Genomic DNA, 13906 nt, shown 5'->3' on the forward strand with positions numbered 1-13906 from the left:
AACAATGACATTTTAGAAAATCGGAGTAAATACATGTACATTGCATCAAAAACCTACTTACGGAGCCCAGTACCGAACAGCAATTCTGATCGTGCCCAGACAGTTCTTTGCCAGCGCGCATGGTTACCAAGCTTGCTGAATGAGTCTTGTTTCGATGCGATCGCTTCGATGTGTAGTCAGTTACTAATACAGTACTGAACTGAGTATATTTTGTAAAGATGTGATGCCAAACGAGGAGGTAAGTTTGCAGAGAAGTAATACAAATAATTATCCAAGCACTTGTGCTTACTTCCACAGGATGAATGAGCCAATGCAAGTTTTCGAAGTCAAGAAAAAATTCCCTTGCGATTTATGCATCTCAAATATTTGATTCTGTGCACCTATGCATGTACTTCCGGCGTAATTTGTACATGTCCACTTCTTTATCTTCGTTAATATATAGAGAGAGTTGCTTATAAAAGCACTTGTTGTGTAATACAACACAGTAGTACAGAAATTTGTTCCCCCTGGATTTATCTTCATTATTGTTAAGTTGTTCTACGCACGCAGTTTAAGCCTCTAAACAGGATAATTTAAACTTACATGCAAACGGCAGAAATCAACTCTACTTTCAATTTTAGATGAACACTTGAAAATGCGAACAGTTTAACACTGCATCCATGAGTGTGTGTAGTCAAATGGGAAATGGCCATGGCAAGGCAGAGAAGAAAAAGAAAAAAGACCTTCTAAAGGAAGGCACTGGTCTTGTTGATGACCAACCACGAGAGCAGTCAGAGTTGGAAAATGGTGATCTACAGCAAAAAGGATCAGAGCTGTTTCAACAGGACTGGTCAAGGAGAAGAGTTATAGTGAAAGATTTAGCAAGGCAATGTGGTACAACATCACATGATAGTGATAATGGTGAATTGAATGTTGACTGTCAAGGTGATGGTGGAAATGGTGATGTACAACAAAAAGGACCAGAATTGTTTCACCAGGAACAGTCAAGGAGAAGAGATGTGGTAAAAGATTTAGCAAAGCAACATGGTACAACATCACATGATTGTAATAATGGTGAATTGAATGCTGACTGTCCAGTTGATGCCGAAAATGCAGGTAATATAAATCAAGTTTCACCTAATGAAGCCATACAAGGTAATGTAAGATGTACTTTATTGAATGGAGAGGATTCAGTTGGTGCCTTTGGTGACTCTAGTTTGATGAGTGATCATGTCACAGGCAATAAATCTGATAAGGTCTGTGGTAATCATGTCACAGGGGAACAAAACAAGACAACTGCTGATCCTGAGCTAGTCAAGTCAGGTATGAGCACTGGTGATGCTACAGGAAATGCTGTTGGTAATGTTCCTGGTGAGGTTCTTGGTGCTGTTCCTATTGACAACTCTAGGAATACTCCTGTTGACGTCCGTACTAATGTTAGTGATGATATCCCTGGTGTTGTTCTTGTCAATGTTCCTAGTAATGTTTCTGATAATGTTGAAACTCCTGAAAATATTTCTGGTGTTTGTGCTCAATCTGGCGTGGTGCCTAAACATGCCTTGTGCCCAAGTCAAACTGTCCCAGGTATGGTCTCAACTCAGAAGAAAACACCAAGTACAGGAGATGACATAACCAGTGAGCCAGATGAGACAAGGGCTGAGCATTTCTCCTCAAATCAATCCATCCCACCAACTCTTCCATCCAAGATAGAATCTGGTGCTCCAACACCAATGCAGATTGTCTCAGGTGTAGAATATACAAAGTCTACAAAAGATGATGATACAGAAAACCTGAAAGGTAGGAATAATAGGGTGTTTTACATCAAGTGCAAAATTCAGTAGGCACTTCTTTCATGACTGTTATTTTTGTTTTTTCTTAAACCTCAAAGATTGAGGGGCAAAATCAAAATCAAAAGATGTGGTTTGCGAGATAATCTGCCATGAAGCATTTTGATATAGGCCACAACTGAGAAAAATTAATATCCTGTTTTCAAATTCATTCAAACATTTAAACGCTACCATTCTCCTAGGGAGTTATTATTTTCCTAGGTACAGGAATCATGTGCTAAGGTATATACATTGACATACACAATGTATACTGTAGTCTGTTGTTTATTTTCATTGATTGAGTTAGTGGGTACATGTAATTACTAGAAAAACACATCGTAATTATGATTTTGTTAATCCACAGAAACACCATGCAAAGCTCTTTATAGAGCACTAAATACTACAGTAACAAGCACTGATTGTATGATTTTAGCCAATAGCTACAACAATGAAGAGATAATGCATAAAAATGTGCAGCAATGATTAGTAGACAAGAATAAAATAATGGTGAATGTTTGTTTTCCCCTTTTTAGTTACTGATCAGCTAATTTCAGAAGTGGTGACAGATAACAGTCTATTTCTGGAAAAACTTTCAAAGTATTTGGATCGTGAGAGTAGAGTTATTAAGTGTTGGAAACACTTGGCATATGTTATGGATGTGCCACCTGAAGAAAGGAATCAGTTTGACATATACACAGAACACAGCCCAACTGAGGACCTATTCAACTATCTTAGCGATTTTTGGAATCAAGATTTGAAAGTAATAGAGTTAAAGGGGAAACTCAAGCTCATACACCGCAATGATGTGATCGCTGACATAGAAAAAGGTGCATATCTTTAAACAATATATTGCTCTATGTATGTATAATTATGTACTGTGTAGTGATATTTTAGCATATAATAAAGTTAATTTACATTGAGGGCCACAAGTTTATTAGTGTTGTACACTATTAGGTGCTACCCTCAGTAAATAAATAAAGTATTAAAGTGCGTATGTATGTAATACATGTTAATATCTTGTTAACAAACTTACTCATGACCGTGATGGGATAGAAACCCTTGAATATTCTTAGTAGCAGTCTTGCTGTGCTAGATCCATAACTGTTAATCTGTTTCCTGATGTTGTTTCCCCATATGGACCACAGATTGAGTTGAAATTGAGATATTATTTAGTTGGGAGAAAACCACATCTCTTTGGTGTTGAATATTCCAAATAACTGACATATTGGATAATTAAGTTCTTCTACTTGACCCATACAAATTGCACTATGAAAATCTTTGTTTCTTGTAAGAATTGACCATAAACAGGAAACACCATTTCTTCAACATTCAAATTTAACTTTGGGAAAAGTCAAGACTTGCAAGAATTGCAAGACAAGGTGCTATCTATGTTCAGGGGTTTCACCAACATGTTTAGCAGGAGGGCAACTGGTTTTCACAGGCAGGCAAAACTATTAGAACTGAACTTCTTTGAAAGAAAAACTTTCCACTGATGGTAAAACTAGGTAGGCAAAATCATCCTCACAGCTGGTCAATTTGCCTGGTGCCCGGCACTTTGAAACCCTTGATATGTGTTGTTCAATTTTACCCTTGGTATAATTTGGTATTATCCTTTATTGTCAGTGGTATGTAATAAATTATATAATTATGATAATATATGGAAACAATGGAACACACCAAATTGTACCAAGGGTAATTTTGAACCACAATATACACGTAATAGTATTTTTAAATCCATGCAGGTGGATTCAAAGATGCCATGAAAGTGAGTGACCTCATTTCTGGGGAGCCAAAGTTCATTAAGTTACTCTCGCCCAAACTTGACATGGAATCTAGAACAATTGGTAACTGGAGGTCACTGGCAACAGAGTTTGGCATCAGAAAACAGAAGACAGAGCAGTTCGGATTGCGTGGTTCTGGACCAACGGGGGCACTGTTTACGTACATGCGAACAGCAGAGGGGCTTCATGATTTGACTATGGATCAACTGCGAAGTTACTTTCAAGGAATGGAGAGGAAGGATCTGGTTAATTTGCTGGACAAACAAGACATTCAAGGTTATTGTTTTGTAAAGAAAACAAAGTAATAGCAGTATAAGGAGGTACAGGGTTTTGACTATGATTTCAGATGATGTCAAAATCCTTTGGACCTAAAATGAGTGTAGTGAAGTTGACAGAACCCTGTCTTTTTTTGTTATGGTGTTGTAGTGGCTCCTAGGAGTAGATTCCAACTTGCATGGCGAAATAGAAAATGTGGTTCTGTCTTATTTTGAACCAAACTAATGTACATTATACATGTATCACGGCTGAAAAAATTTCAAATAACAATCGTTTTGGATATGGGGTACATGTATATGTGCTATAACAGAAAAGTAATCACAGTTTTCCTAACAACAGGATCATGGTTGATAAAAAATGTACTTGTGGATGGCTCAGAACTCCTTGCAGATATTGGAGAACGTCTCAACAAAGAGATCAGAGCTGTCAAGAACTGGCGTAATCTGGCATACAGACTGAAGATCCCTCCCGAGACCTACAGTGCATTTGACACTTCTAAAGAAAAAGCAAAGAGTCCCACCAAGATGATGTTTCAGTGGCTTGCTAAATGGAAGCCTGATCTAAACATAGGTGATTTACTCAAAAGCATCAAAGCAATTGATCGCTTTGATGTGGTGGAGATAGTAACTAAGGAAGCTGATGCTGGTGAGTTTGTATTGTACAAACTAAATGATATTATCGACTGAAATGAATGTGACACATTTTTGTTGCAAAGCTGCTTTTAATTATTTATTGCTCAGTGCTCCTTGAGCATTATGAGGCTACAACTATTGTGGGATTCAGGCTTTCAGCCAGGATTAGAAAACTGGGCATCCAAAATGTGCTATAGGGCCTGCTTAAATGAACAATTTATAAGGCAACATATGAAAAATAAAACATAAGTGGCCATCCAGAGGATGCCTGGATGCCCATCTGGCTAATATAAAAGCCTTGGATGGGATTTCTGCTACTTGTTACAACATTCCTGGGCTTCTGTCTTCTTACTGTCTACCATCTGTTGATGGATTATCCTCTTCCATGTCTTCCCCAGGGGATCAGAGAACTTGCAAAAAGAGAGACATACTTATAGTCTAATAGAGCTTATACAATTAGCCAACCCTTGATTATTAGGTCCTGCATTGTCCAAACTTCTCAATTATCCAGACTTTCTTCTTAGGTCACAGTGTTTGCATTGAATATTTAGGTTCAAATTTATCACTTAAACTTGACTTCAGCAAGATGTAAATCTCTGTTCAAATGATACCACTCAACAGCCACTTAGAAATGATGGGCTTCACCATGCATACTGAGTGCTGTTTCACTACCTGTTGCTGTTGAGCCAGGGCTCAACATGAACTTTTCAACTTACTAGCCTAGTGGCTAATAATAACTTAGATGTTATTATTATTATTATTATTATTATTATTAGTTGTTGTTGTTGTTGTTGTTTAAAATAAGTTATTACTATTATTATCATTATTAATAATATTAATAATTATAATAATAATAATATACATGAAAAAATTACTTGATTCTGATTGGTTGAGAGCAGTGCAGTTCAAGTGTAACACCAGTGCAAAAAGTGTAACACCAGTGCACATAACACATCGCAATTCTGGATTATGATTGGCTGAAAGACAATAGGAAATTTTCCAAGCCAATGATATTACGTAAAATGATGACAAAAATTTTGTGTGGAAACTTTGAAAAAAGTTTCTCGAATGTGAAAAAATGGCTTCAAGAAAGGTCTTCCGGCACTTACTCCGCGCAAATTTTTTCATGTTTATATTATTAATAAGTAATCATACAGTTTTTCTCATTCAATTTGGAATTAATTTGCACTTGTGAGTTTTTCAGAAAGCTGAAAATGCACTCACCGAAGCGGCTCGTGCAATTTCAACTTTTTGAAAAACTCACTCATGCAAATTAATTCCAAATTGAACTCGAAACTGTATGATTACCTATACTAATTATTGTAAGTAGTAGTATTATTATTATTACTATGTTACTAGCCAAAAATTTTACTTTCTTTCTTTTTACTTTGCAATGTACATAAAATTTTATTCTGCCTTCTGTATATTAATATTAATATGATATATAAATTTTATTTATTAACCTCTTTCATGAAAGCCACTTTAATTAAGGCCCTTATAGGGTATAAAAAATCTAAATGTTAGGGTGCAACATGGGTCTTGTTTTAGTTGTTAAATGTCTGGATCTCTCACATCAGTTGGATTACAGCTGAGCCTGCTAATTTAAACTTGGTTGTTTCCAATTCCCCATTATTTCAAACTCAAAACCTAGAATCCTGTCCATAAGTTGTTGGGACACCTCCCCTTTTGCGTGCAAAAACCCACGATTTTAACTACATCCTTGACGTTTTAGGAAAAGATGAATAGAAGCAAGTATGATAGACCCCCTCCCCCAGAGCAATGTTGAAAAAAAATGAAGCTATTCTGAGGAGTAGATCGGATGGTGTTAAAATGGAAAAAGGGACAAAAGAAAGTGGTTAGACAGTTGTGTTAGAAGCGAACATGATTGCTGAAAAATCGTTATTATTGGAATAAGACGTGAATATCTATGTTATCATCACTTTAATTGGAGAAGACTGTTCTAGGAGGCAAACAATTCTTGAAACGTGGCTGTTCTGAAGCTATAATTAAGGGTGTTTTTGGTTTTCAAGATTTTTATCAACATTGACGGGGGGGAGGGGGGTAGGCGGGCTTACGTGGTCTTGGTCTTAAGAGAGGCTGCCTGTGATCTTAAAGTGCCACTGAAACGAAATTTTCGTATGTGAGATTTTTGCTTAGTAATAAAGTTTCAACCTTACTTGGAAACACTGCAGACTTTTTTTTCGCATACGGTAAGCGAAAACTGCTTTTTCAGCCGTTCGAAATTGGCTGGTTAAGCCCAAAATTGACGGCCATCTTGGCGCGGCCAAAACAGCCTAGTGACGTCACTGGTTGTATTGCTCTCATGCCGCGCTGAAAATTTAGAGTGATTATGGGAGAAGAGAATACTGTTCGAAGCCCCCCAAAAAACATCTTAAGGACATCTCAGGGCTGTAAAGCGGATAATAACAGTAGCCTTAGACATGAAGAGGTGGAGAGTCGATCCTGGGGCTTTTCAGTCTATTTAATTGGATATTTTATGTAAGCAAGCAAACGAGTGGGAGTTCTTAGATCGCAAAATGATCGGGACTCTTAGTGAAATGGCCAGCACTCAATTAAACAATATCTACACTCATAAAGTTAAAAGACATGAAAACAAGAGAAAGCGGCTTTTGAAAATATTATCCGGAGTGCTGCTGCACGAATCGTAGCAACAACGTTTCGAGTTTTCGAGTCGCTTCGCTTCGAGGAAACCGGACGCTTTGTGAGTTTCACCGCGGACGAGATTGTGCCACAGTGACCTTTAGTCTAGTTGTATCTGCTACATCCTACAAGTTATCACAACAGCAACAATTTAAGAAACCCTCTTCTTTTATATGAGGGAGCGAATTTAAACTATAAAGGTAAACTTAGCTGCCATAACCCTACAATTATATGTTTTCAGGAAACGAGAGAAAGCGTGACAATGTCGGCGGCGAAAGGTCATATATGCAAATTAGTTGAAATTCTGTTTAATAAACCTTCGACTAAATAATAAACTAGTGACGTTTAACGAATTGCTTTGAACTTGAATACTATTAAATGAAGATCATAGACATAAGTATGTGCTAAAGAACTCCAAGTTATCCATCGGCCGTGAAATATTACAATTGGGAGATACGTGTAAAAGAGAAGCGAAATTCCCGCTTTGTTTACACTGATACGTATGCGGCGATAAAGCAAACCCTGCTGCGGATCACAATTTTCAAAGATACATTTTGTCTACCAAAAGAACTCTCACTTATTAGTATCATAAAAAGATGCTCTCTGTGTGCAAAGAAGTACTCGACTCAAAGCTTGTGGACCGTTAATAACTTCATGATTGTGCGGATGGCTGATGCGCTTACGGCTTTTAATGCAGCAAAGTTGCCGAGGATATATTCGAACCTTGTTAATAGACCTTAGATAAACGTGAGAATCCAAATTTCAGAACCAGGCTGAAAACAGACGACGAAATATCGTGTTTAGGCTTCAGGACGTGATACAAAAGCTGCCACACTCGTCTTCGAAATCTCCAATCGAGTACTCAAGATGTTCGAAAAGTATACTGAGCTGTTCTAATCTGTAGTATTCATTTTGGTGAATCTACATTCTTTGGCGCCCTCCAACGTTTATGATGTGTATTTCCTGTCAAGGCTGGACTGAAATTCCAAGGTAGGAAACTAGTAGGTATCGACAATATGACGAATAAACTTAAATGAATCAAGCGAAAACAAGAGAGAATCTTGAGCGCTTCTTGCGTGAATACAACCAGTGACGTCACAAGGTCCTTAAACTCGGTTCCAGAGCCCGGACACAGTTTTGCTCCAAAAAGTCGATTTCAGCAGCTAAAAAGAGCACTTTCCGTTAGGATTTGACAGAAATAAAGTTCACCATTATTTTAAGCACGTTTGAAACTATAAATTGGGCTAAAAAAAGAGAGTACGAAAATTTCGTTTCAGTGGCACTTTAAGAGAGGGTGCCTGTGAAGTCATCTGCCATAAACTGTCCCAACACTTGTGACCAGGATTACATAGGATTTGCTGTTTCAGTCATTTACTGTTGGCTATTTTGAGCTATTTTTCATTTCCCCTGAGAGTTTGAAATAGTGAAGTTCAATAGTGTTTATTTTTGATAGCTTTATTTTTGATAGCTCTGGAAAAACTCAAGAAGGATATTAAAGAAGCTTCCAAGCAGCAGTGTGCCTCTGTAGATGGTTCAACTGAGCAGCCCACAGGTGATTCTTGATCTTTGCACTATTTTTGTTCTGTGTTATGTACCATTACTCAATATTGTTTAAGTTGGGGTGGTGTGCTTCCTTATTGATAGTCGCAGGGGACCTGGGATCATTGTTGTGCCTTAAAGTGTTAAAATGTACTCTCTGGTACCACAGTATTCCCTTAATTCATACATACAAGTGGCATTGCTCTAGTGATCATTTGAATGTGAGCCACATTAACTAAATACTTTTATAAGTGATACCAGAGTCCCAAAAATTGGTTTGCAAAATGTTTTTTGTCATAACTCATTAGCTTAATTCTGGAACCATGATGTTCATAGATTCACATACCAGTTGTAGTAAGCGAAAAAAAAGCTCAAAGAAAATTAGTTATAAATTATTGTTTTTATTTTTTTTAGCCCATCAAACCTTACATGACCTTCAGCAAATGCACCAAGATGCAGACCAGAGGAAAGTCAAGACATTTGATTTTCATTCCAATCTGAAAATGAATGCTCTTGAAAAGGGCTTCAGGATTTCTGACAACCCAGGACAAGGAGATTGTATGTTTTATGCATTGTCAGAACAGCTGAACTTTGCAAAAGGAATCCAACATTCAGCTGCAGAATTAAGACAAGAAATAGTCCAGTACCTTCAGCAATACCCTAAGCTGGTAAATAAGCTATGCACTTTGAAATGAAATTCACACTACAACGTCAGAAGTATACCTAATGTTATATCATCCTTTTCTTTTGCCTTTTATACCTCTGCCTCTGTGGAGGCAGTGTGGCCGAGTGGTTAGAGTGCCAGATTTGGAATTCGTAGGTCCCGGGTTCAAATCCTGGTCTGACTGCTAGCTGATGCTGTTCTCGGTAGCCCCAAGTTCAACTTCTCAGCTGGGCTTGTAAATAGCCAACTGGTCTGCCTTCCGCCAGTTGGAATTCTTAACCTAGTTATGTTTATTTGAATATTTATTTATTATTGTTTGTTTACATTGGTCCTGAAAAACCCCAATGGGGAGTGGCCAATTAAGTGTATATTTTTTTCCTATGCTCTGTGTGTGTCAAAGTGATTTTACTTTGTGTAGCAGTTGTGTCTTTTTGGGGAGCACAATATACTTGTGGAAGGGTGTGGCATGGGTCAGAGCAAACAGAGGGAAACCTTCTTTCAGTCATGTTCAGTTGTTCAGCCTTCTCCATCTCAAAGTAATTTTTTACTCACACCCCAAGTTGTCCCACACCCCTCAGAAAGGAAGCAACTGCCATGCAGGCTACACTACTGAAAACATTTTTTATTCACAAGTTAATTTTCATAGCATGCTTTTTTTTTACACCATCAAATATTCAGGAGTTCAAAAACAAACAGAACTGCTTAGAGAATAATACATTACCACTCATATGTTATATACGTCAAGTGATAAAGTTCAATTTCTTGATCAAAAGTTCCATTAATGCCATAGTGATCGTCTGGGGATTTGTGACAGCCATCATAAAATCCACCATAGAGTATATACAAGTGAGACTAAAACATTATTAATCAAGTCCAGTGTTGCTTTCTATTTTGTTCTTTTCACAGCCAGATGGAACAGATCTTTTTAACTTCACTCATGGACATCCTTCATGGACTTCCTACTTGGAAAAGATGGCAAAAGATGGCACTTGGGGTGATAATGTGGTTCTTTTGGCTGCAGCAAATCGTTTCAATACTCCCATTCGTGTAATAAGCAGTCTGCCAAGCCATGAAGACATCATCATCAATCCACAATCTCAAGTGTGTCATGGTGCTGGCACACTTGTGCTGGGACATGTTCATGAAGAACACTACGTTAGCCTTCTACCCTTAAGAGGTAAGGCTTAGTAACCAGATCAATATTCGAGATTGGGCTTGGAGGAGTTACTTTGTTATGTTAAGCTTATCTGGTATGTGCCACTGGGCAAGGTATGGTTTTCAAGTCCCTTAGTGTAGAGTAAGATTTATGAATCTCTATTTTGTTCGAGAACAAGGTGTTTTTGGATTCTGAACAAATAGCTATTGGCGATAATCTGACGCAACGTACAAAGTTACATTCTCAAACAGCATCTAGTATCTGTAAATATCTTGCTGCTCAGTTAGTTGGCCAGATAATGGCCAAGAATGGAATATCACTTTACCTCATTCGGTTATTTTTTGTACATGTATCTACTTCTTTGTGATACAATGCGGCGACTAACTAGCACTTTTATGTCGGTTTTAGGAAACCCCCCCGTACTGCAGAGAAATGGACAGCATAGGCTATATGGCCAGCAACTACAAGGATACCAACAACAACAACAACGACAGGGAGACTACCAATCACAGGGTTACCAAAAAATGCAGCTTTACCAGCAACGACTGAGAGACCAAGAACTGCAACAACGAAGGGGATACCAGCAACCACAGGATAACCAGCAACGCCAAGGATACCTGCACCATCCCAGTGTCCAGCAACTACATGAACAGCGACCCCCGTTGCCCAGAGATCTCAGAATTAAAATTAAAGTGTTGGACCTGCCTAAAAGAGTTTACTCCAAAATCTGCTTGAAGCTCAACATCAAGCGTGATATATCTTTCGATGATTTTCGGATGTTGGCCGAAGAGCTTGATATGGACAGAGATAAAACAGCATATGCTGGTCAGCAGATAAATCCAACTGATTTTATTTTCTCGGAATATAACCCAAACGTCACTGTGGGTGAGCTTGTCACAATTCTTGATAAAATTGAGAGGTTTGACGTGGCAGCAGTACTGAAGGATTGGATTCAGCAAGGAAGTACCTAATATCGTGTTCTGGGTAGTGTGTCTGTGTGGTACCAGCTGTGCTGGACTGTACACGACAAGCATTCAAAAAATGGAACGACTGGCTTCAAACAGAAATTTCTTTACAATGGTGCTTTGCTGTCACAAATAGGCAGAACACTAACTGAATAATGCTAATGTGGAAATGTGGAAATATCGCTTGTGTTTGTCTATTGTCTTTATTGTTCACCACTAAATTTTCTTCCGCGCGCCAGTTCAAAAATCATATTGAATTATTTTCAACTTTTGTAGAAGAAAGCCGTGAAAGCCAAATGTAAAATTCAAAAAGGAAAATAAACAAGACTCACTTAACACAATTTCACTTGTTTATTTTTTTTATAAGCTCGCTTGTTTACAGAAAATTTTTCACGGACGAGTGCTATCCATCCGGGTATTTTCCTCGGACGTGCACTATGGGCTGATAGTGTCTCTCCGCAGATGAACACTATCGCGTCACGTGATCAACTTAAACCAATAAGAATTGGAGAAAATTTAGTGGTGAACTATCATCTTGCGTAGTGCCCGCGGGCCGATTACGGGCCCCGCAAAACCAAAGCAAAAAGCCATATAATAAACAACTTATTAACTTTGAACATTCGGTCTTTACGAGAAACGCTATCGCTCGGTCAATACGGCAAGGTCTTGGTTTGCGATTTTCCCGTAAAGACCTCACCCTTGGTTAATAAGTAGTTAGTAATGCAATGAACTGTATTGCTGTCTATATACTGTTAAGATGTGTTTTAAATTTTAGTGGATGTTTCAATTTAGAATGAATTTATTATTACGCACTAGGTGCTTCATAGTAGACAGTTGCTCTTATACTCTAATCACCCTGAAACGATTATAAAATATTTTGTAACTAATCTTAATAAACACAAACACAGCATCAGGGGCGGGCATCTCGTTTATTGATGCCTTCGAGTGGCTCTTGCATAACTTACAAATTCTTAAATAGCCTACTAGCCCCTTAGGGATTCACGCCTAAAATACTTCTACAGTTAACACGAACCATACATAGTGAACATACTCCAGTGTAATTAGCGAAACGTTACAAAATATATTTAGTTGCTCGTTTTCAAAACGTTTGTTTTGCCACCAGCTTGTCAGCAGCTATTTTACGATAACTGCAGAAATTTTCGCGCGCTCATTGGTTAATTTTCATCGTCAGTAAGTGGACAGACACACGAATGTATAATTTATGCGATGCGTCAACGAGCGAGAGCGGACAATTTGACAGTTTGTTATTGTAAAGACAAAAAAACAAATAGACGTCAGTTTTTGATGCGTCTTTCCTGTTATTGACGATGAATTTCTTCATAACATTGTCAAAGTAGTCTGCGGATCCACTCGGCTCCACAGCTACTTTGACAATGTTATGACGAAATCATGATCAATAACACGACAGACCCATGAAAAACTGACGTCAATTCGTTTAATGAACATTCAGTGAAGCAGTGTCAGAGACATTATGTTGCTATCCACCTTCGGTCATCCTAGGGACCACAGGTGAATAGCGAAAAAAAGCGCGGTCTATTTTTTCAAGCCATTACCCCACCAATAAGATTTTCGTGATAACGGTCTTGACGTTTAGAATGCTTAATTTTAGAAAAAAAAGGTATAGATAGAAGTATTAAATTTGATGATAATAAATCCGTTAGCTTGTAAGAAGGGCGGATATCAGGTATTACCTACCATGCGGTAGTTAGGGCTATCGAAGTTTTGAGTCTTGGTCAGTCAAGGTGTATTTTGTCAAGTTCTTTTTATTATTACTTGGAAAATACAAGATGTGATTTCGCTAGAAGACTAAGCCATTGTGAAACCTGTAATGAATACCTCGTGTGAGCGGGTACTTAGTCAGAGTCCTAATAACAAGCAACCACTGTATTTTTAACTTCTCATTAGCTTGTATTGGTTTGCTTTTTTTATTTATCAAGCAGATTACAAACCCTTTTATCAATGAACATGTAACGAGGACCCAGTGCTATAACTACGACCTCACCACCACCGGTAGCTGTTCTCATTTGAATAACGTACATGTTCACGGTCAAAACTGTGAGAATTCAGAAAAGTTAGTTTACCCTTATGATCATCGAAACTGGCTGATTTTTTTTTTTTTAACAATTGACTGCAGTTTTATTTCACTATTTAACAGTCTAAATTGCCAGGTGAAAAATGTTACATAGTTGTAGAGTTGTAGATATTTCAGAATTAAGCTAACATAAATTAAAAGTAATGTGAATTAATATGTGCTTCACTGTGAAATTACTTCTTCTGGTTGGCTGGAAGCAGGCGAATTTATAGTTAATTTTTTAATGCATATTAATACACACACGTTCGTAATTTTCTCAGTCATATAATAAATGAGTAAATGTATTACACTATTTTTAATATTTGAGAATTCTT

The 13906-nt window shown here is 37.7% G+C and overlaps 1 protein-coding gene across 1 annotated transcript; it reads left to right on the forward strand.

Annotated features, from left to right (window-relative positions):
• The first annotated feature begins 124 nt into the window (after positions 1 to 124).
• LOC110047300 (uncharacterized) lies at positions 125 to 13884 on the forward strand. The gene is made up of 9 exons (XM_020753045.2): positions 125 to 238; positions 621 to 1776; positions 2339 to 2632; positions 3548 to 3862; positions 4202 to 4507; positions 8624 to 8707; positions 9109 to 9362; positions 10265 to 10535; positions 10923 to 13884. The coding sequence occupies exons 2-9, from the start codon at positions 660 to 662 to the stop codon at positions 11483 to 11485; spliced, it is 3204 nt and encodes a 1067-aa protein (XP_020608704.2). The 5' UTR covers positions 125 to 238; positions 621 to 659; the 3' UTR covers positions 11486 to 13884.
• The last annotated feature ends 22 nt before the right edge of the window (positions 13885 to 13906 follow it).

Source organism: Orbicella faveolata, unplaced genomic scaffold, assembly GCF_042242905.1.
Source record: "Orbicella faveolata isolate gen_17 unplaced genomic scaffold, um_ofav_v1 contig_36, whole genome shotgun sequence".
NCBI classification, from domain to species: domain Eukaryota; kingdom Metazoa; phylum Cnidaria; class Anthozoa; order Scleractinia; family Merulinidae; genus Orbicella; species Orbicella faveolata.